This window comes from Phyllostomus hastatus, unplaced genomic scaffold (genome assembly GCF_019186645.2).
Source record: "Phyllostomus hastatus isolate PE091 unplaced genomic scaffold, TTU_PhHast_1.1 phas_scaffold_755, whole genome shotgun sequence".
NCBI classification, from domain to species: domain Eukaryota; kingdom Metazoa; phylum Chordata; class Mammalia; order Chiroptera; family Phyllostomidae; genus Phyllostomus; species Phyllostomus hastatus.
The window spans coordinates 650984-674540 of NW_025334039.1; the positions used below are offsets into that span (position 1 = coordinate 650984).

Genomic DNA, 23557 nt, shown 5'->3' on the forward strand with positions numbered 1-23557 from the left:
GGCCAGTAGCGGAAGATAGCCAACATACTCAAAATATCTAAATTAATAAAGTTATTGGTGAAAATGAAAAGTGTGTCTTTTATTTTATGGAAAAAATGTAATAGACTTTTTGGTCAACCCAATATTAATTGTAGAATTTCAGTGGAGGGCAGGGTGTTCACCATACCATTGCTTCAAATTTCTTTTTTTAAAATTTCATAGTGAAGTGTTGAGAAAAACGACAAGCAAGCAGTTTTAAGTTTGGGGTGACTGGTAGGAAATGGGGAATACAGAAGGAGATACGGGAGGAGTTGCAGGTTTGGGAGCGTGAGGTACCCAGGGCATCCTGGGAGAAAGATTTATCGGACAGCTGGAAACCCAGGACTGGAGCTCAGCTGTCTTACAACGCTACTTCCTACACATCTCTCTGCCTCCATGCGTTCCCTCCCTGTTTCCTCTTCAGGCTTTCTCTGACTGCCCTGCCCTCCCCCATTCAGCTCTGTGAGATTAGCTTATGACATCATCACATGCTACTAGAATGCAAACTCTCAGGTTAAACAGAATCTCACACAGCATACTATTTCATGAAGCAATTTTCAAATAAACAAATGAATAAAACCTGACCTAGTATTTGACTATACAGTTCCACCTATTTATTTCTCATTTTTTCATTGCTTTTAGAGAGAGATTAAGGAAGAGAGAGAAACATCAATTGGCTGCCTCCTGAACGCACCTGGGCTGAGGAATCTGTAACCTAGGTATGTGCCCTGGCTGGGAATCGAACCCACAGCCTTTTGGTTACAAGACGATGCTCCAACCAACTGAGCCACACAGGCCAGGGCTGACTCTACAGCTCTTTATGCTCACACTGATTCTTGGCTTCAAAGGTATAGTTTTGTTTTTCTTTCTGAGACATAAATACTTTTTAAAAAGGTATTCTTTGTAGTGGGGAGAAAAAGTTAAACCTCAATTATAGACTGAAATGAATTGCCATTCCCAAATTCTTAGTATATTGGACTTTGTCTTTTTTTAGCAATTTTCCTTTTAGATTTTATCAGTCATTCTGCAGAACTAGAAACAAAAAAAGAAAACGGCTATCCTTAGGTGGAAAAACTGTAATTGATTTTTCCTTACTGTTATTCTGAATCTCTACAAAAATGTTGTATTACTTTAGGGGAAAAACTGTTTTTAAAACAAAACCTTAATGACATAGTTATCAGACTCTGAAGTACAAGTGCTAGAAAATTTCTCGAGTTGTGAAGAAAAAAAAAATCAAAGCAGGGTGACTGATTTCTCATCCCTACCTCCTCAAGGGAGCCCCCGAAGGTCCAGAACTACCCCTGCTCACCTCCGCCCCTCTTAGCGCCCACGGCGGCATGGGGCTGGCCAACAGGGCGCCCTCCAATGGAGGAAGAACACCCACCGGCCACCAAAAACACCAGGAAGTGGCCACCAGCAGTTAGTGGGAGGCCATTAGCTTGGTCATGGTTCTAGTTTTAAAAGCACATTTTTCAAAATGAACTCATAAAACACCTTCTCACCTCGCCCAACCGCCCCACGCAGACAGGGCTGCTGCTGAGGCGGCTCCTTCCAGGAGTTCCAAGTCCCAGTCGGAACAGGCCACGGCATTCCTAAACCTATGCCTGGCACAAGGGGGCAACTCTGTTCGGAAAACCCACGAATAACTAAGACTGCTCTTTTGTTCCAGACAGACCGGGCCATTGGTAATACTTTATACTTGGTGTCATTCCAAGAGATTACCTTGCTACACTCCTGATGGTCCAAATGGCTCACCTCGGGCTGCTGGATTCCACGCCCACTTGCTACTGCCCAGGAAAAACCCGCTTCATTTTTTAATCCCACCACACTTTAAAGAAACGTTTTACCTTTTCTCCTCTTTCTCTCTCTCTGTCCTTTTCTTCTTTTTTCTTTTTTTTCTCACTGTGTCCGTCCGTGTGGAGGCTGGGAAGTGGTGGGGGAGGGGCAGCTGCTCCAGTGTAGGGGGTGCTGGGAGGAGGTCCAGGGGTCACTGCGACTTCTCCCGCCGCTGCAGCAGAAAGTCCTGAACTTCTCTTGGACTTGGAGTGACGCTTCTCTTTATGCTTCTCCTTGTCCTTCTTCTTTTTGCTCTTCTTTGATTTCTTTTTCTTCTTGATTTCCCGGTAAGAGTCATCGATCACTAACTCGCCAGCCTCTAGCTCCCCTCCCGAGGAGGAGTCCGATTCTACTAGGATAGGTTCAAGCCCCGAAAGATCCAGGTTAGCACTGTGGGGTTCTGGGAACTGGGAGGCGTCAGACCCGCAGCCTTCAGGGCCGGGAGACGAGCGTGGGTCCGAGGATGACTTGTGCTTCTTCCGGGCCGTTTTCAGGAAGCTCTGTAACTCGTGTCCTAGGAGTAAAGCACCTTGCTCATCCCGAGCCGATTTCTTGGAGGACTTTTTAGCAGAGGCTTGCTGGGAGGGGTACTGAAATGACTCCTCATCCACTGCGCTGCTTCCCTTCTCCTTTGGGGAGAGAATGAGCTTCATCTTCAGCCCGTCGGGCTCACGGAGGGTCAGGGTCTCGGTGTTCACACAGAGCGGCTTCATTTTCTTGGACCTGTGGGAGCCGCCGTCCTCCGCGGACAGCTCCCCGCTGCCGCCGCCGCTCCCTTTCTTCCTGTGGTGCTCCTTCCTGCTCTCCGAATGGCTCGAAGAACCAGAGGATTTCTCCCCTGTCTTTTTGGAGGGTTTGGACCCTGTTGCCAGTGGGGAAGTGATCGCTTTCAAGAGGTCCATAGCTGTATCAGCAGCCTGTGGGCTGGACTTTTTCTTTTTCTTCTGTGACGATTCCAAAGACGAAAGATCTAGAAATAATCAAGAGAAGTCGTGTCCATGTGACAAAGAAACTTCCAACAAGTTTCCTCTCTCGCCCCAAACGCCCAACTGACACGAGGAAGAAGCCAACAGGAATGATTTAAAGGGAGGCCCTTCCACTGCTTCCTAACGTGCAGAGATGATGCCCACGGGCTCCTTGGACTGGAGGATTCCGCCTCGGACCCCGGAGACAGTTCCGCCACTAAGGCTGTTTCTCTTCAGCGAGTCTTCACACGCAACCAGGGAGAGCGCACCCACAAGAACGGACCGCGGCTGTGGGGCTACGAGTGCAGCTGGCCCTTGGACAACACCGGTGTGAACTGCACAGGCCCACTCATACGCAGACTTTTTCTCTTGCTTATGATTTTCTTAAAAACGTTGTTTTTTCTCTACCTTTATTGTAAGAATAAAGCATATAATACATGTAACATATAAAATATGTGTTGACTGTTTATGTTAGAGGTAGGGCTTCCAGTCAATAACAGGCTATCAGGTAAGCTTTCGGGAGGTTAAAGTTACATGTGGAATTTCGACTGTGCAGGGCCAGTGCCCCAAACCCCCATGTTGCTTAAGGGTCAACAACTCAGATCACGCTGCAGACCGAGTACTGTCCGTTTCCATGTCCAGGACAAACCCATTCTAGTAAAGAGTTAGTCTCGTCAGCTGTGTACACAATAGAGCCAGGAAAAGCTGCTCTGTGAGCGGATGTGCACTGGACTGAGAATTAACCCGCAGGCGCGGGCCAGAGGGCCCAGGGCTACATATGGCACGAGGGATGCTCAGTAACAACGGGCACAAGATAAGTGGACGATCGGGGAGAGAAGGAACCTGGTACCTGGTGTATCACAAATGAAGACTGTTCTTCTATGCTGAATCCTCCAAAATACCAGCCCTCCACCTCTCTCCTCCTTCACACTGGTTTACCGGCACTCAGAACAAGAACCACTGTCCTGTTAAATAGGCCACTGAGTCAGCAACATCTGGATCCCTTTCCCCTACCCCGACTCCAAGAACCAGGGATGTGTTTACCCGCCCTGTGGCCCTCTCCCAGCCTCACCTCCATAGTAGTAATCATCGGAGGAGTGCTTCCTCTTCTTCTTGTGCGTGTCCGTCCCCAAGAAGTAGAGTTCGCTGTCCTGGAATCAAAGAGGAAGAAGAACTGACCAATGAATAAGATGATGAGGCAAAAGCAGCTTGGAACTAATCTTGTTTTTTGATGATTTCTGACTTTGGAAAACAAAGTAAAACAGAAAATAATAAAAATAGACACAAATGCTGTTTATTTTTCTTTTGAAAAGTTCTTATAGGAAACTTCTTTCTTCAAATATTAGGAAATATGATATATGATAGTTTAAAACTTTCCTAATTCAAATGTTTAGAATTTACCTTCAACTTCTTCTTGGAAGAATTCCTGACCTGAGCAGCGATTTCTTCCTCTTCCCTTAAAAAATCTTTGTAAGACCGTTTCTTTTCTCGTTGGCTTCGGCCGGCTGCTAGTCCTATGTCCTCAAAGCTGTGGTCACCATCAAAACAATCTGAGAGGCACCGGTTCATGTGGGAAAGGAAAGGAAAGAAGAGGCAAGTAAGAAACAACAAAATCACCACCTATGTAATGCAACAAGTCCCTCCATTTCCAAACTGAAACAATGTGTCAGTGAGTCCAATAGAATACAAGGCCAGATCCAAGGGGACAACACTTCTTGATGACTTCGCTGTAAATATAAGAATCAAACCTGAAGAAGCAATGCTTCTATGCTATGCAAATTCCCAGCGTGCATCCTCAGACATGGTTTCTTAGTTGTGATCTGGCAGGTAGGTGGACAGGCTTGCAGAGGTAAGGCTGGAAAGAATAAGGATTCACGGGCTGTGCTGCTCTGTGGGAGTCCAATACGTGACTCCTACCCCAGACTCCGGCACACTGGAGCTGGCAAGGACCACGAGTGCTGCAGGGAATCACCCCAATAGACCACCACATTTCAGACTCTTGTATTGGAACCCTGTCTTGGCTTTCGTTTCCATGGGCCCAGTCTGGGGATGACGTGGAGGCTTAATAGTGCTCTGGATCATCACTTGGGAGTCCAGGCTGCTATGGCCAGTCCTGGTCTCCATGTCCACGGGCTGCAAGGACTGAAGAGGACACCCCCTTCGAAATGCTTCTCAGGTTAAGGGGTCATACCTTCTTTCTTCACGGCGTCATCATAAGCCATGGCGGTCCTGCGGGGCCTTTGAGAATGTGTCTCTGTGTCCAGCGCCTTCCCGTCTACAGGACCAGGTCTGAGAAACAAAGAAGGAAAACCTTCCTGTAATGCGAAATCACTGCGGAGAAGCAACCTTCCCGATGGAAATGCGCGGCGATCCAAGGGCGGCCTGGAAGGGCAGCAGGAAATAAAGGAGTGTCTTGTCACCTCCTCATTCTGTAAATACACTGGGATTGAAACTGCAGGACGTGCACTCGGCTTAATTTGATTTGATTCATGAATTAAAGTTGATGTTTGGGGAAGTATATAAGATACCTCCCACATAAAAATTACTTCAAAATTAATGAGGATTTCTGGAATGCCAACAGGATTGACAACACCGAGACAGAGTAAAAGCCGACATTAAGTCAGAGGGATAGTTCAGTCATGGTTACAAAATGCAGATAAAGCAGGATGCAGAGCAAGACAGATTACATCACACACTGGAGACCACAAAATCCGATCATCTGGATTGATAGCAGCCTAAAATCCATTGTAGTGTCATGGAGACAGAAATGATAACATTACATGGATATTAGAGATCTTTGATCATTTTTTGGTGTGCATTTTGCTGGGCCATGTGATTTGTTTGCTGAAATCACAGAAATGCAACAGTGGATATGCTTCTTTTATCAGCTGGCCCTGCGACAGGTTTCAACACTATGGAGCCTTGTAAAGGCTGGGTGAAAATAAGGAAGAATTATCGTTTGTCCACGGGTGATGAAGTATTTACGATCATTAAGATTTTCACCGACTTGAAGAATTACTATAATATACATGTTTTACGTATTATCTTGAATTTGTTTAATATTATTTTTTTGGCATTCAAGTTTACATGTCCATTTTGACTTTGAGGATGACAAGCCATGATCTACACTCTAAGGTAAATTTTTTCATAAGGACAGGCAATGTCACAATTCCTGCAGGACAGTTAAAAATTATATACTAAATATATTCAGAAGTATGTTCTCATCCAGTTAGAGAATGCCTAAGAGTTGGTGTGACTGGTCATTCATTAAATTTCGTTTTACCTTCACTACTGTAACGGGGTTTGGAAATGCGGAAGGGCACTTCGAGGAGACACTGCGACCCCTTCAACAGGTACGGACAATACTGAAGCGTGTAACTTTTGTAAAAGATGAATTAACAAGGAAAACTTCCATAAGAGTCACATTTAGAATAAATGAGAGAACTGCACAAGTTAGATAAAATACAATGCACAGATATGCCTACTCTGAAAGTAGAAAGAAAAAAAGAAGTTTTACCCAGAATGAGTGATAAGCAAGATTAAGGAACATTAAAAAAAAGCATTTCTTTACTTCTCTAAGAAGAGGACTGAGGAATGGACTTGGTCAAGGTCAGAGAAGCTAGGGTGAAGAAAAGAAACAAATGAACTAAATTATTTTAAAGAGAAACTGAAAAACTGCTTGCTCAAAGGCCTTCTCCTAGGAAATGTCAGGTCTCATGTACAAATATAATGAGGAAAGACACACAATGTAGCCAGTGTTTCATATTTAGCATTAAGCATCAAGCTTTCTCAAATAGAAATTACATGTCTTCTCCTTTCTACCCAAATGGCACTAACTCCAAAGGGGTAAGTGGAGGGGGAATGTCATAGGAAATTATATCCATTCATTTGAAAATAGCATATCATCTTACTGGCACTAAAATACTGAGCTTATTAGAAAAATACATAGATGCCATTAGTTTCCATAGGCTGACAATGCCAACAGATACTGCAACTTGAGACCTCAAGTTCAATGTGTCCTGCCAAATGAATTTTGACAAAGAATGTTTGAGAGATGGGGAAAAAATTTAAATGTTCTACATCATGCCCTGGCTGGTGTGGCTCAGTGGATTGAGAACTAGCCTGCGAACCAAAAGGTTGCCAGTTCAATTCCCAGTCAGGGAACATGCCTGGCTGCAGGCCGGGTCCCCTGTTGGGGTGTGTGCAAGAGGTAGCCGATAGGTGATGTTTCTCTTCCTGTCTCCTTCCCTTCCCTTCTCTCTAAAAATAAACAAGATATTTTTAAATATCCTACATCATCAATATGGCCACCATCTGTAGTCAACAACGAAAGGCACTTCTAGATGAAGCAGAGGTGGGTCCTGAGACTTCCAACCAGGCCTTCCCTCTGGTAACACCAAAACTAGCACAAAGCAGAGTTGAGCAACGGTCAAAACAGGAGCAAGCACCTCTAAAGGCAGCGTGAGACAACAATGGCCACTTGCTGGACTATGAGAAGCGCTCATGGTCTCATGACTGACCACTCTGGAAAACAACAAGTGGATTTAAGAAGTCGTGAAAGGGAACAGAAAATCAGGAGCTGCTCCTCCAAGGCACGGGCCAATAGAGAAAGCATGCGCTGGTCTTTGCATTATCTAGTAGAATTAGGCCAGCTACTATTCAAATTTTCATGAAAAACACTGAGGAGCATTTTATGAATTACAGGATTAAATAACCTGTAAAAGAAAATGAACGAGGCCTGCAGGCAAGTCCAATTCACCAAAAAATCAGGACAGCTTAAAAAAACTAAAATTAAACACAATGGACTACCACATGTCACTCAGCCAGGGAACTGATGGACCCTGAATTTCTAGGTCCCTTAAAACCAGGACATTACTGCAACCTAGGGGTCAGTTTTGGTTGCTGACTCACAGAAGAAAGATGAAACCAGATAAAGAAGTCTCAGGCAACAGTATGGAAGAAAGGCAGAGTTAGGGCAACATATATAAGATCAGATGACTCACGATACTCCTTCTGGGTCTTGCATATTATCCATGATAACAAATTCAGAGTTCAGGGTTAGGTAGCAGATCGTGAGGATTAATGAAAATGAAAAAATATCAGGTTTGATTTTCACAGTAGAAAAGAGAGGCTACAATGACATTGAGTGTTGGCAAATGTGAAACAGGTGTGAAAACCCATTCTCCTGAATTCCACAATTTTGAAGTTCATAGAATTAAATGTCCTTGACTTCAAGAGGCAGGCATGATTTTACAATTTTGTTCCTCAGTGTGCTATGAAATGACAACGTAAGTAAAGGTTTGTTATTTAATATTGTTTATAGAAGAAAGAAACCCATCATCATAAAAAACGTGCACTTATAAAATGTGCAAATCATCAAATGGCTCTTGAGGGACTTTTCTTCAGGATATAAAAAAGGAGAGGCAGAGCCACTCTTTTTCTTGTAGATAAGTATTTCCATCATGTTCAGGTATAGCTTTCTGGATTAGCAGAGTAATTAGGGGAAAACCGAAATCCTCAGTAGTACTTGGCTATTTTGAAAGTTCAAATTATAAATACCGGGGGGAAAAAAGTTTCAGAAGGTGATTTTTTTTGGAGGTAATCTGAGCCACCTCGGAAATCACGTCCATCGGGCCTCTTCATCCCAGAATTTAAATGAGCCTTGAAGCAGGAAACGAGTGAAACCCCTGAAACCAGGCAGTAAGCGGAATCCTGAAGTCCAGGTGCAGTGCAGGACGAGAGCCGTGTTGAAGACTCTGGTTCTTATCTTCCAGAAGTCCTTTCAGGAACTCAAGCTGCCAGTCAGCGCAGGAAAAGGAGGATGCACCTTCAGCTGTTGCCAGTTTCTGACTTCTGTTGTTACCTCTAGGGTATGTATGGGCAGTTGATGTCTTCTCTCTCTCTCTCTCTCTCTCTTTTTGGTCGAGGTTTCCTCCAATCTCGGAACAGAGCGACTCCGAATTCTTGCCATTCCCTTCCCCGAGAACCTACCTAATGCAGCACTCACAGCCCCTGCCAGCTCTGGGAACTGCAGAGATGCCCGCGGCCCGGCCCAGGGTGAGGACGGGATCATCCCATCGCAGTGCCATTAAACCGAACCCACGACCAGCGCACCGAGCGGCTAACGCACGTTCCCCAAACATCAGCAGTACAAATTTTATCAAGCCTCCTCCAATCAACAGGCTTTACTCTGGATTCAGTTTTGTGTGTTTTGTTTTTTTTTTTAATTTATTCTGCTATGAGGAAACAAAACCGGCCACCAGCTTAACCCTCAGAAAGAAGCGAGTTAGACATTCCTCCTCTTCTGCGTGACATCAAATAAAGTGAATCTACAAGTAATAGCCGTGGGGGGTCACGGGCCCCTCTGGAGAAGATCCCACCGCGCAGGCACGTTCCTACTGGGTCGCACGCGAAGAGCACACGCAACATCAGTTCTTTACACCAACAGCCCCCAGGACCACCACTTTCGTGGTCCCCACGGCACACCAATGGGGCACCCCCGACAGTTTTGCAGCAACAGCTAGTTCAACAAAGCTCTGGGAAGAGGCAAAGAAAGCTCCTTGCATCCACTCCTTTCAGCTGAGGACCCAGACCTCCCGTCGCCCTGCTTCCAGGGCCCTTTCGCCTTGACAGCCCCGGGGACCCCACATCCCGGGTTCCCCAGCCGCACCGCAGCCCCGACCCTGGTTCCCGCGTCCCCGGCGGCCTCCCGGCGCCCCGGAGGGCGGAGACGGCCCGGGCAGGGGGAGGGGCGGCCCCAGCCCGCAGGCCCCCGGGGCGGCCGCACGCCCCCTCCCGGCCCCGCAGCTTTCCCGCCTTCCCCGTTTGAACAGCTCCCGCCAGTCTTCCTCCTTCGGCCCGCTCCAGCCCCTTCCCGGGGGCGGACTGCGGCCGCTACTCCAGTCCCCGGCTCGGCCCCTGGGCTAGGCCGCGACGGGCCTGGGGCGCCCCCCGGGCGGTGTCGCGGGCCCCAGGAGGGTGGTGGCGGCGGGGCGGAGCCGCTGCCGCCTTGGAGTGGGGGCCCAGCCCGGTCTCGTGGGGGCTCCGCTCGCCGCTACCTTCACTCGGATGGCCCGGATCCCGCCTCCGCGCAGCCGACCGCCGCCATCTTGGAGAAGGAGAGAAAAGCGCGAGCGGCCAGGGAGCCTCAGTCGAGCCCAGAGCGCAGACTCCGGCTTGTGAAGGGGAATCCCGCAGGTGAAAGAGCGCCGAGCGCATCGAATGAACTGCGGAGCTTGCAAAATTTGACGACTAGTATTTATTGAGAATTCGCGCTAATCCTCACCACATCCTGCTGATGTAGGTTTTGTTGCAGTTTGCAGATGAGAAACAGGCTCCGAGAAGTTAGATGACTTGCCTAATGATACACGGGTAGTTGGAGTGCGAGGCAGGATACTACTCCAAGCCTTCCGATTCTCTTTGCTTCAAGATATTTTAATAAAGTAATTTTCCTCTTTGCAAAGCCTAGATCCATGCACATCAATTGCAATGGTGCCTGTTTGGAATTGAGCATCTACATTTGGGTGTTTGGCATATTTGGGATGGGGTGGAAGAACGTGTCTTTATAATAGCGCACTGGAAAATAATTTGCATGGCAAATCATCTGCATTTCTCTCGTAGGTTACCTGCATTTAAAAGTTAGAAACAGTTTTCAGAGAAATGAAGAGATGTCAAACACAGGAGAGAGATAGGTTTTTCTGACTTCCTCTGGAGAATTTGGGCCAATGGGTAGAAATTACAGTGTGCATCTCTTGGTTCAAACTGAAGATAAATTTATTTTCATAGAGCAGTTCAATTGTATCTGGCTACTCTGCCAGGTAGTGAGTTCTCTGTCACCAGAGGAATCCAAGTCAGGAATGTCCTAGTTACAGCTGAGCAGAGAGATTAGAAATATCGATTGGCTTCTAAAGTTGTGAATTCCATGAAACTCTATGTAAAATTATGTGTTTATGCACATGGGTATTTTTCTGGGTTCCAGTCCCATCAAAAATCAGGAACCCTTGCCCTAGTGAGTTTGCCATTCCAGAATTGGCCAGGTGCCTGAAAGTGATGTAGTTGTATGGTTCATGTTACATACTTAGAAATTGAGACCAAGACAAGCAAGATGATTGGTCTCAGACCACACTGCTAATTAGTGATCAGATAAGGATTAGAAAGAAGCCAGATTATTGGACTCTTGGTTCAATGCTCGCTTCACCATATATCATGGTCTCTCTCCCTCTGCACTGAGTAGAGTATCAGATTCTGTTTAACCACTGCTTTTACAACTGTGAGATGCTGAGATGTTAAAACACCTGAGACAAGGTTGTTGAACTGATTCCCAAAATATAAATGCAAATAATAAATAAAACTAGCATCATTGCCTCCTTTTTCTCAGCTCCCGTCCTCCTCACTAAAAAGGCAGGCGATGAGTTTCAACAGAAGGTATGGGGTTGCACTTCTGGTACACCTTGCCTGATATTAGGCTTCCCTGTGAGGTTTTAAAGAGTGCTAAGAGTGTATTTCCTGCCCGGACTGGTATGACTCAGTTGGTTGGGTGTCAACCCACAAAGCAAAAGGTCACCGGTTTGATTCCTGGTCAGGGCTTGGGGTTCAGTCCCTGGTAGGGCTGCATGTGAGAAGCAACTAGCTGGAGTTTCTCTCCCTCTCTTTCTCTCTCCCTTCCCCTCTCTCTAAAAATAAATGAGTATAAAATAATTTTTAAAAAAGAATGTGTTTCCCTCTTGTTCTTAAGTATTGCTCAGGGTGTTTTCAGTTTGAAGTGACAGAAACCTAACTGAAAGTAGTTCTCTAGAAAAGGAGTTGTATTGGTTGACATTACTGAAATGTCCAGTACTTTCAGGTGTGGCTGGATCCCAGGGAGGGACTCAGGTCCCTTGACATCTTTCTTCTGAGTTGGCTTTATTCTCAGGTTCCAGGTGCTGACTCTAACAGCTTCAGGCTTCACTACTAGCAGTGTCCCTGGAGAGAAAGTGTCTTTTTCCTGTTTGTTTTGGCGGATGCCACAGTATTACTCCTCTTGCCAAATTGGATCCTGTGTACAGACAGAAAGCAGTCAATATGAGCAAAAGTGTCAGATATGTGATTGGCCAGAACAGGCCACATGCTCAGCCCCCAAAGGAGGGTGGACTCAAGAAAAGTCAGGGATTATTGTGAGGAGGGTGAATGGGTGCCAGGTAAGCAAAAAAAACCAATAGCTGTCCATCCAACTGTATCACTAGCTCAGGAGGCTTGAATGTGAAAGCCTCCTGAGTCCCATTTGTCCCAGTCTTCCTTCTGTCCCACCTGAGGGTGGATCTGTCCAGTTATTGCTCATCTTAACCTCCTATAGACCTGAAGGAAGAGCACTCTTTAAAAAAAAAAGAATTTATTTATTTACTTTTAGAGAGAGGGGAAGGGAGAGAGAAAGAGAGGAAGGGAAGCATCAATGTGTGAGGGATACATCAATTGGTTGCCTCTCACACGACCCCCAACTGAACACCTGGCCTGCAACTCAGGCACGTGCCCTGACTGGGAATCGAACCAGCAACCTTTCAGTGTGCCGGCTGGCACTCAATCCACTGAGCCACACCAGCCAGGGTGGCAGATCACTCTTTATCCTGCTTTTTCTAATAACTTGCTCTTGGTCTTGTATCACTGCATGTGCATTCATCCATTCATTTAAGAAATAGTTACTGAACATACAGCATACATTAGGCACTGGCCTAGGTGGGGAGAAGAATAGGACTGTGAACAAAACTGAGCATCTTTGATGCTCTGGAGCTTATGTTCTAGTTGGGTTGGGGGGCAGAAAATAAATAGGTACCATGTGAGGTGATGATCCGAGGTGAAGAGAAATGCCTGGAGGTGGGAAGGGCTGTTCTTTAAAACCAGGGGAGGCTTCTCTGATGAAAAGTGTGCTGGGAGCCAGCTCAGCCAGGAGTGGGTGGGTGGAGGGGGCCAGAGGTCATAGCTCCTGGGATGGATGCGAGGTCTTCCTCTCAGCCTCAGTGGAAAAACATTCTCTGTTGAATAGCCTGTCACAGTTGTTTTGTTTCTGAGACTGGGGAGGAGGGAAAGGAGGATTCTCATGGGAGCCTGAGATGCAGAAGGACGTGGTCACAGTGGGTTTTGTGAGTAGGATGCCTTGTCCCACGGCGAGTGAGGATGGCACCTGAGATCCATGGAGACTGGGTGCTCCCTGGGCTGGGGTTGTCCTCTGGTCCGCCCGACCCAAGTGACACTGCCCAGTGCATGGCAGTAGCAGGGGATGGCCCACCCCGTCATGCTTAATTTGGACATTTTCTTCTTCTGACCATTTTTTTCATGTTTTGCCCTTGTCAGCTGTGTTTTGAACAGCTTCATTCTGCTAGACCTGGTGAGTGCTATTGCAGGGATGGACATTAATACAATAGTCAGGGACCTTTTGACTGGGAATGATGGGACCTAATTAAAACGACCTTATTAAGAGAGAGACAAGAACAAATCTATGGCTCATGTGAAAAAGGACTAACAGCCAAAGAGAAGCTGGCCCTCTAGACAACTGCGTCCAGGTATTCAAATTCCTTCCTCTTAGCTCCATTCTCTCAGACTGGCTGTCCCCATGGGCCTGGGATCATGGCCCAGGGAGCCCAGGCTTGCATCCTCACAGTGTCCTGGCCAGAGACCCCTACCAGCCTCAGTGGGGGAAAAAATCCCAGGGAAGAACTCTGATTGGCTGGCTTGGGGTCATGTGATCAGCCTGTACAGTGCTGCACTGGTTGTGGCAGAACTGTAAAGCTGGAATGAGACAGGAGCAGTAGTTCCACAGAAGAATGGAGGGCTCTATTCTGGAAAGACAAACATATGTCCTCCATAGTGAGGCAGTGACATGCTGTTCCTGGTCCTGAGGAGCCTGCTATTGTGTGTATGTGTTGCAGGAAATGCAAACAAGTCCATCAAAACCATGATGCAAATTGAAAAGAAAGGCGTCCCACAATAGATGACCTCCTCCCTCACTGGGGTAGTACAATAGTTTTCCAGCAGAGTCCACTTCCAAGGCCATCTCCCCGCAGCTATCAGAGTATAAAGCACAGCTAAGACGAGGTCATGTTCCAGCTAATGAGGTTTTTAACAGCTCCAGGTTGCCTCTACCTCGAAGAGCAGACCTTCTCCTGTGGAAAGCCAGGAGCTCTCTTACTCTGCCTCAAATTCCTCACCAGCCTTGGTCCCTCACATCCCTTGTCACAGGGACCTTCTCACCACCCCCGAGGCTTGCGGTGCCCCATCCTGCACCCGTGCCACTGTGCACGCATTTCCTTGTCAGTAGTGGTCCCCCACGTCCCAATACTGCTGCTGCCTCTGCACCCAGAAAGCTCCGATTTATTCTTCAAGATGTAGCTCAGATGCCCTCTCTCCCAGTCATCCTCCGGCGTGGCCACACACTTGATAATATGCTTCCATGACTGACTTCCCATGAGGCATTGCAACCATCCTTGTACATACCTCGTTTCCCTGTTCTTCAAGGACGGACGCTATCTAGGTTGCCGTTGTCCCTCTAGGCACATGGTAGGTATTCAATGACTCCTTTTGATTAGAGGTTGTTGAGTGAAGACTGGGGCCGACCATTTTCCTCGGGCCTCGGGAGGCAGAGACGAAAACTGCATGGGAGCATTGTAGGCGGTGTGTGGGTTTGGTTTGCTCGGCCTGCCTCATGTCCTCTGTGCCGACACCACTGCCCAGACACAGGAGCAGGCACAGAACTCCAGCCTCGGGGCTGTTTGTCAACTTCAGGTGGAGGCAGGGGGTGCTTTGTGTCTCTCATCCAAGCTGTGCAAATATGAACGTGGGGCTGCCCACAGCCATGCCTCCCGCCGTGGGGAGGACCACCTCTGAGAAGATGGGGAAGACACTGAGAGGGGCCCGAAGATGCTCAGTGCCCGGACCCAGCCACCCCCTGCCCCTTTCGTGCATTATCACGTGAGCCGAGCGTCTCTCCTTCTCCTTCCGGGGCATCTGGCCGGCTGCTCCTCTGCTGTTTGGACCCCAGAGGGGCTCCCTGCTCCCCAGGCTTCAGGACAGAGGAAGCCTTTGAACCGGTCCCTGCCCGTGGGGTGGGGTGCAGTGGGACCAGCGGGGAGGGCATTTCTGGGGGGAGAAACCAGATGGGAGGAGGCAAGCTGGGCTGCACCACATCCTCTGAATGACAAGCAGTGGCACCTCCTGGCCGGGGGGAGGGGTCAGTTCCTGGGAGCTGGTACTCAGTCTGGAAGGGCTGGCCTCAGCCCCTGCCCTCTGACCTGCCTGGGACTCTCTTCTGCTGTGCATATACTTTATTTTAACTTTTTAGAGAGAGGGGAAGGGAGGCAGAAAGAAAGGGAGAGAAACACTGATGTGGGAGAGAAACATCCATCAATTGCCTCTCACACACCTGGACCTGGGGTTGAGCCCACAATCCAAGCATGCGCCCTGACTGGGAACAGAACCGGCGACCTTCCACTTTGCAGGGTGAAGCTCAAGCAATTGGGCCACATGGGCCAGGGCTCCCGCAGCACATTTAGAGCCAATAGTGGCGACTCTATTTCTTCTCCCCCTCCGCAGGAAAATATTTTTAAATTGTGAAGCATGTATTTCAAAATACAAACATCTATGTACCCACATCCCAGGCTGAACAAATGTTAACATTATTGCACTTTGAATGGTTTCAGTTTTTAAATTTAATTTCTAGGGTTTTTTTTGTGAAGATTTTATTTATTTATTTTTAGAGAGGGAAGGGAGGGAAATAGATAGAGAGAGAGAGAAACATCAATATGTGGTTGCTGGGGGCCGTGGCCTGCAACCCAGGCATGTACCCTGACTGGGAATCGAACCTGTGACACTTTGGTTCGTGGCCCATGCTCAATCCACTGAGCTACGCCAGCCAGGGCTAATTTCTAGTTTTTTTAAGGAAAGATAACACATGAACACAGGTGAAGCCCCATCTCTCTCCATAGCACCTGTAGTTCATTCTCTTCTCTGTCTTCTCAGAGCAAATGAAATTGGCGTGTGTCTTCCTGTCCCAGTTTTGATCACATATATTCATGACCGGCAGTGTAGCCTAAAGGTTAAGAGCATTAACTCAGGAGCCAGGTTTCCCAGATTAAAGTCTAACTCTGTTACTTTCTAGCTGCGTGACCTTGAGCAAGTTACTAGACATCTCTGGGCCCCAGTGCATCTCTTCTCAAAATGGAAATAGGTAAGGAAAGTATTTACACGGCAGTGCCTCATACCTGGAAGGTGCTATATGTGTTAGCTATTGTTGTCCCTGGATGACGGAAGGTGCTATGTTGCATTGCACTGCACTAGCTCTGTTAGGCAAAGCTGTGTAAGTGGTGTAGGACTGCATGTATCTTTCGGTAACAACTCACGTATTTCACTCAACAGAACATGTTTGAGAGTCTTTACTTCTGGCCAAGTTTGAATAATAGGAGCCAGAGTTGTCCGGCTGCCTGAAACAATAAAAAAAAAAAATCTAGAGAAAGTATATGAAACAAGGGTTTGTAGACACTGGACCTCAGGCAGCATAGGAGAGTGATCTTTGAGATAAGGGGGAGCAACAAGGTGAGTCCTATGCTGGAAGTTTCCAGACTAAAATGTAGGGGAGGGTAATCCAAGTGGAGCCAGGTGGTTTCCTAGATTTGAGGAGGTAGAGCCGGGAATTTGCCGATTGGGGGCGGGGTATCAAGGTGTTTGGATTCTTAGGCAGGGAGAGCTCTGGACCTCCTACAGAGAGTTCCCCTTGAGTGTTCAGCTGAGGACTGCTCAGTGCGTGTGTACAAAGAAACAAGCTAAGGCCCAGGAAAGAACTGCTCAAAGGATTAGAGAGAATAATCTCTGTTGCTCACGCGGGGCTGGGAACAGTTTGGGTTCCCGTTGGCCAGAACGGAAAAACGTCATGCTTCGTGGGATGTTTTCCAGAGTGCTCAGTAGTGGGGGAACATCAGCCCTGCAGTCAAGGCTGCTCTGATCCCACCTAACAAAGCTTAAACATAAACCTTGAGAGGATCAAACTGTTTCCAAGTAGCTTAACTGTGTCCCAGGACAAAGCGCCCTGACGAGCTACAGGGATACAAAATATCCAGTACCCAGCGCGGTAACCCTGCATGGTAACCCTGCGTCGTAACCCTCAGAGTATCTGGCATTCAACAAAAGAGACCAGGCGTACAAAGAAGCAAGAAAATGTGACCACAAGGAGGAGAAAAATCAATCAATATAAATAGACCCAGAAAAGACAGAGATAATGGAATTAGGAGACAGGAACATTAAAACATGAATTATATTCTGTATGGTCAGGAAAGCAGAGGAAAGATTAAGCCTGCTAAGTAGATACCTGGGCGGGGGGTGGGGGAAAGAAACTCAAGAGGCCTTTTGGTTCTGGGAAGATGTAGATATATTTTCCCCCATTCCGTCTGCTAAGTACAACTAACATCTCTTGACGTTACCTATAAAAGAAATGTAGGAAGACATGGAATGCTGGGGAGAAGAAGGGAACTTGGAACCCAGAGGACATGCCTTCCCCTTCTCTTACGCAGAAATCAACTCGAAATTGATTAAAGACTTAAAACCATGAAACTCCTAGAGGAAAATAAAGGGAAAACTCCTTGACATTGGTCTTGGGAAGGATTTTTTGGGGGGGCGGGGCATGACCCCAACAACTCAGACACAATGTGTCGGACGACATCAAACTCAAAACTTCAGCACAGTGAGCGAAACGGTCAGAATGAAGAGGCAACCTAGCAAACAGGACAAAACGTTTGCAAACCGTGTCAAATAAAGGGATAATATCCAAAAAATACATGAAAGAACTCGTACAACTCGGTAGCAAAAACCCACCAATAACCTGGTTAAAAAATGGGCCAAGGACCCGAATGGACAGTTTTCCAAGAAGACATGCAAACAGCCAGCAGGCAGGAGAGCGGGTGCTCAGCATCCCTGGTCATCAGCAAACTGCAGAACACACAAGAATCAACCAATGAATGCAAAGGTGGGTGGACCAGCAAATCGATGTTTCTCCCTCTCTCTCCCTCTCCTTCTGTAAAATCAATTTAAAAAATTTGGAAAAGAAACCCACAGTGAAATACCACCTCAGAACAGCTGTCTTCAAAAAGTCAGAAGGTAACAAATGTTGGCGAGGATGTGGAGGAGAGGAAACCCTTGCATGTTGCTGGTGAAAACGTGGATTGGTACAGCCACTCTGGAGCACAGTATGGAGGTTTCTCAAAAAATTAAAACTAAAACTACCATACGATCCCGCAGTTCCACGACCGTATATATCTGAAGAGAGCAGAATCAGTATCTTTTTTTCTTTTTTTTAAGATTTTTAAAAAAGATTTTATTTATTTATTTTTAGAGAGGGAAGGGAGGGAAAAAGAGAGAGAGAGAGAGAAAGAGAGAGAGAGAGAGAGGGAGAGAAACATCAATGTGCAGTTGCTGGGGGTCATGGCCTGCAACCCAGGTATGTTCCCTTACTGGGAATCGAACCTGCGATGCTTTGGTTTGCAGCCCGCACTCAATCCACTGAGCTACGCCAGCCAAGGCTAGAATCAGTATCTTGAAGAGGTATCTGCCTCCCCATGTTCACTGTGGCATAATTCACAGTAGTCAAGACACAGAAGCAACCTAAGTGTCTGTTGACAGACGAGTGGGTAAAGAAAAAGTGTGTATCTACTGCAATGAAACAGCGATCAACCATATATAAAAGAAGGAAAAGAACCTGGAGGACACTATGCTGAGTGAAATAAACCAGACACGGAAAGCAAGCATCACGCATAATGTTGTATGTAGAACCTGAAAAAGCCCACAAAACCAGAAAGTTAAACCCTCAAACTTACAGTAACAGGGAGTAGAATGGATGGTTAGCAGAGGCTGGGGAGTGAGGGAGAGGGAAGATATTGATCGAAGGGTAACTGTGGGAGGTGATATACATGTAAATTAGTTTGATTATTTCACAATGTGCATATATATACATATATACTTGTATATGAGTATATATATACGAGTATACATATATATCATGATATGAGTATATCAAAACATCATGCCCTGGCTGGCATAGCTCAGTGGATTGAGCGTGGGCCTCAAACCAAAGTGTTGCAGGTTCGATTCCCAATCAGGGTACATGCATGGGTTGCAGGCCATGACCCCCAGCAACTGCACACTGATGTTTCTCTCTCTCTAGCTATCTCCCTCCCTTCCCTCTCTATAAATAAATAAAATCTTAAAAAAAAACCCCATCATGTTGAACACCTTAAACAGTCATAAACCTACAGATGTCTATGGAGTTGTTCTTCTATTCTCTTATTATTCATCTGGCATCTGAAAGGTGACATCCAAAGTCTAGAGTTCAGTTAATAATAATTTATTAATGTCTGTTTCTTAGATTTGACAAGTAAACAACAGTAATAGGAGGTAAACATTAGAGGAAACTAAAACTGTGTGAGGGGTGTATGAGAACTTTCTCTGCTATCCTTGTACGTCTAAAATTATTCCAAATAAAAGCTTTACTTTAAAAAGGGTGCACTTGGAGAAGATCAACAAAATGGATACATTTCTAGTTGATCATGTGGAGAAAAAAACGCATAAAACTCCAACATCAGAAACAGGCTGTGAAACACACACACACCCACACACACACACACACCCCTTTGCTGTCTACCTGTGTTGACACATGTACATCCAGGTAATTGATTTTCACAGCTGTATACATTCTATTGTGGCAATGCACCAGATTTTATTTATTCATTTTTTATCACTGTGGACATTTAAATTGTATCCACTTAGGGAATATTACAAACAGCAGCACAGTGGTCTTGTGTGAGAGCTTCCTTGCGGAGACCACTAGGGGCGGGAGTGCTGTGTCCTAGGGCGTAGCTTCACCTTGGCCGGGTATTTCCAGGTTGCTTTTCAAAGTGGTTGAATGGACTCCTGTATTTTTTGTGCCCTTGGCTTCCTGAGTTCCGTGCTGTGTCTGATTTAGGGGCCTCCCTCTCTCTCCATCCTCTCCATACTCCTACCTGGAGGATGGGAGATGACTAATTAAGTTTGACCCCAGGTGATGGAAACAATGCTAACCCCTTCCACCGAGGCCTCTGGAAATAACACGAGTACCCTCTTGGTTTTACTCTTTCAAAATATTCTCAGAGCTGCAGGCTCCCGGTCAAGTCCAGTGTAAGGGACAGCCCTGTGGTGGGCGTATCGGGCAGTTTGCCATGCTACCCAGCAAACTGAGGAGCGTGTTTGCAGACACCAGTTCATTGGCTTGGGAGTTTGAGATACGCATTATATTCTCCCTTCGGTACCTGGTTGGTCTCCTGCTATTGACTTTTCAGATGAGGAGAGTGACCTTCAGAAAGGTTAAGTGTTATATCCAAGGTCATTCTGGCTAAAGATGCATAACCTGAGACTAATTCTGAGGAAGCAGCTGACAAACTCCAAATGAGGGGCGTTCGACCATATGACTGGGCTGTACTCTTAAAAAACTGCAGTGCTGTGGGCACAATCTGTCCCCTCTCAATGTCGTTGTAAGCCTAAAACTGCTCTTTAGAAAGTCTTTAAAAATGCACGGTATGTGCATGGGCATTGTGAGTGTGCACGCGTGCAAACACACCCACAGACCAGGGAGCTGTTGGCAGAGTCCCAGAGACCAAAAAGACAGAAGACTTGCATGCAAGGCGTGGTCCTGGACCTCCTTTTGCGGAGATGACACTTGGTGAAATCCCAGGTCCATGCAGTAGGCAGCAGTATCGTGCCTGGGACAGTTGCCTGGTTTGGTACCTGGGCTGTGGCTCTGTGAGAGAATGTCCTGCCCTGAGGATCTGGGGGCGTCACACCTGTGGCCTGCCCCAGGTGGGCCAGAAGACACCGTGTGCCTGCTCGCCTCTGCGGGGAGAGAAGGGCAGAGAGAGGGCCAAGCACAGGAGGCACATGGGCACATGTGAGGAACTGGGGTGGAGGCCACACAAGGAGTCTCTGCACTGTTCTTGGGACCTTTTTCTGCACCTGAAATTATGTCACAACGGAGTCAGAAGGGAAAAAAGTGAAGGAAAATGTGCACTCATTAGCTCCATTCATCTTGCATCTGTGTAGGGACCCTCTCCAGTCATTCATTCACCCCAACTTTTAAATTTTTATTTATTTATTGGAGAGAGAGAGAGATAGAGAGAGATAGAGAGAGAGAGAGAGAGAGAGAGAGAGAGAGAGAGAGAGAGAGAGAGAGAGAGAGGAGTATCAGTCCGTTGTTCCACTTACATGCATTCATTGGTTGATTTTTGTATGTGCCCTGACTGGGGGATTGAACCCACAACCTTGGTGTATCAGGACCTTGGTGTATGCTCTGCAACCGAGCTACCTAGTCAGGGCCACCCTGACTTTGTAAAAAGCCCGTGATGGCCCATGAGACAGGGGCATGCCGGGGGGACTCCGGAGGTGAACAAACTCCCTCCTCACCCTTCGGAGGTCTGCAGAGCAGTGCATGCGGTGCACACGCATGTGCACACACACACGGCCTCTCCACCCTGCAGTGCCACTGGGGCTTTGCACAGGAAAGGTGATGTTTTTCAGAAGAATTTATTCAAGCATGGAAAAACATGTTAACGTCAATAAAATTTTCTCGAAAAATAGCTTATATACCAAAGTGCCCTTGTGTACAGCACTTGCACGTGAGTCATCTTAGAGACCCTTAGAACCGCCTTCTGAAGTAGGCACTTACTAAGGTGCATCCTATTTGCAGAAAAGGAAGTTGAAGCTCAGAAGGGCAGTTCCTTGCCTCAAATCAACTACAAATAGCTGCACATCTGCATGCTGACCTCTGAGCCCCTAGTCACTAGTCACGATTATACAACTCTGGGCTTGGGAGGGTGGGCTCGGGAGGGTGGAGCTAAAGGCTGGGGAGAAATTTCCTGGAAGCGGATGGCCAGGTGGACCTGCTTTATAGGAGGCGCAGGTGGGTGTGTCAGAGTTCTGGGCTCCTTGAGGCTTTCCTCCAGGTGTCCAGTAGAGGGCGGTGCTGGCCCAGTTTAGAAGTACTTTCCCCTCAAAAGTGGGGTCAGAAGAGGATTTGCTATCAAAGCCAAAACAGTTTAAGCTTCAGGGCCACCTGCGTGGAAACCTACTAAAATGTATACATTAAAAACGTATAAAACCATATGGATATATGTAAATGTACATTGACCAAATTTTGCATTACTTTTTTATAACAGGACTCTCGGAATAAGCTTCAGGCCCCTGCCCCAGTCCCCCCCTCCAACCTGGATTCACCCCAGTCATGCAAACACTGTAATAACTCAGTGTTGGGAGCCCGGACACTGATAATCGTGTGCAGCACAGAGAGTATATTTTCACGGGACATGGCCGTCTCCTCCTTTGGGCTATGGGTCATGCCCTATTTGACCTTGACCCTTCTTCCCACGCCCCCAGGCTGCGGACCACCGTGAGCTGCCTGCATTCGGTTGCCGAGTGAGTGAGCCGTGAGCGTTGCGACAGGACCCCTGAGTTTACCTTTTCCTCCTTAGTCTCTTCGGGCCTCAGTTTCTCCACTTCCGCGGTCTCAGATTCATGTCTGAGGCTCCTTCCAAGGCAGATGCTCACTCTGCCTCCTCTCTCCACCCTCTGTCCCATCTTTGACTCTGCCAGCTTTCATCTGCTTTCTTCTTCTTTCCCTATTTCGGGCCCATGCCCTGTCCAGCCCATGCCCTGATGTGGCCAGAGCCTCCTTGGCCTGCTAACACCCTTGTGGGGGGTCTTCTCTGAGGAGCCCCTTGGCTTCCTCTAGCTGTCCTGCTCATGGGGCCTGGTGGGGTGGTGGGGAGCAGAGGTGCGCCTGCCCCCTCTCAGCTCAGCCTCCAGGACATGGGAGTGTTTGGTGCCCCTTGTCCTTAGTGTGGGGGTTTATGCCTGACTGCGGGACAATGGGAGAAAAAAAAAACATTTGTTAGCAGACATGCGGCACTAACGTGTCCGTTTGCGTGGGCTGACACGACGACACACTGGGTGGCCTGCAGAACTGATATTCACTTCTCACCAGCCTGGAGGCTGGAAGTCTACGATCAAGGCTCCGGCGACTGGGGTGCTGGTGAGAACCCCCTCCCTGGCTTGCAGGTGGCTGCCTTCTCTCTCTCTGGGTCCTTGCACGGCCCAGAGAGAGCCCCAGGGTCCCTCCCTTTTCTTGTAAGGGCATCAGTCCAGTCGTAAGGGCCACCTCCCCATGACCTCATCTAAACTGAATTGTCAGCCAGGGAGCGGGAGGGGAAGAGAGGGGGAAAACATACAGAGAATAAGTAGCATAGATGGTAGGGAGAAAATAGACAGGGGGAGGGTAAGAATAGTATGGGAAATGGAGAAGCCAAAGAACTTATATGTACGACCCATGGACATGAACTAAAGGGGGGGAATGTGGGTGGGAGGGGGGGTGCAGAGTGGAGGGGATAAAGGGGGGGAAATGGGACAACTGTAATAGCATAATCAATAAAATATATTTAAAAAAGAAAAAATAAAAGTAAATATATTAAAAAATAAACCGAATCACCTCCCAAGTGCCCCCTCTCCAAATACCATCACATCAGGGTCCAACATATAAATGGGGGGCGTTGCATTCCCTAAGCAACTTATGCATGTAATGATTATCCACCTCTGCCCACTGAAATTCCTTATCTAGGGAAAGGCACTCTTTTCATCCCGGATCCCCTCTTCCTCTCAGGGCCCGCCAGACACCCAGTCCTGTCAACGGTACTTCCTGTGGCTCACCT

At 47.4% G+C, this 23557-nt stretch overlaps 1 protein-coding gene across 4 annotated transcripts in view; it reads right to left on the reverse strand.

The window, feature by feature from the left end:
• Nucleotides 1–9955, reverse strand: part of HMGXB4 (HMG-box containing 4) — a 35409-nt gene extending 25454 nt beyond the window's left edge. For 2 of the 4 annotated variants that reach the window (XM_045826638.1, XM_045826637.1), the window contains exons 1-5: nt 9878–9947; nt 5011–5108; nt 4221–4369; nt 3892–3970; nt 1866–2824 (exon numbers count right to left, since the gene is read on the reverse strand). In XM_045826638.1, coding sequence (XP_045682594.1) covers nt 1866–2824; nt 3892–3970; nt 4221–4369; nt 5011–5041 — 1218 coding nt within the window. In that variant the 5' untranslated portion in view covers nt 5042–5108; nt 9878–9947. Of the gene's footprint in view, nt 1–1865; nt 2825–3669; nt 3785–3891; nt 3971–4220; nt 4370–5010; nt 5109–9877 lie in introns of all 4 variants that reach the window. The other 2 variants (XM_045826639.1, XM_045826640.1) reach the window with 2 other exon arrangements.
• Nucleotides 9956–23557: the final 13602 nt, after the last annotated feature.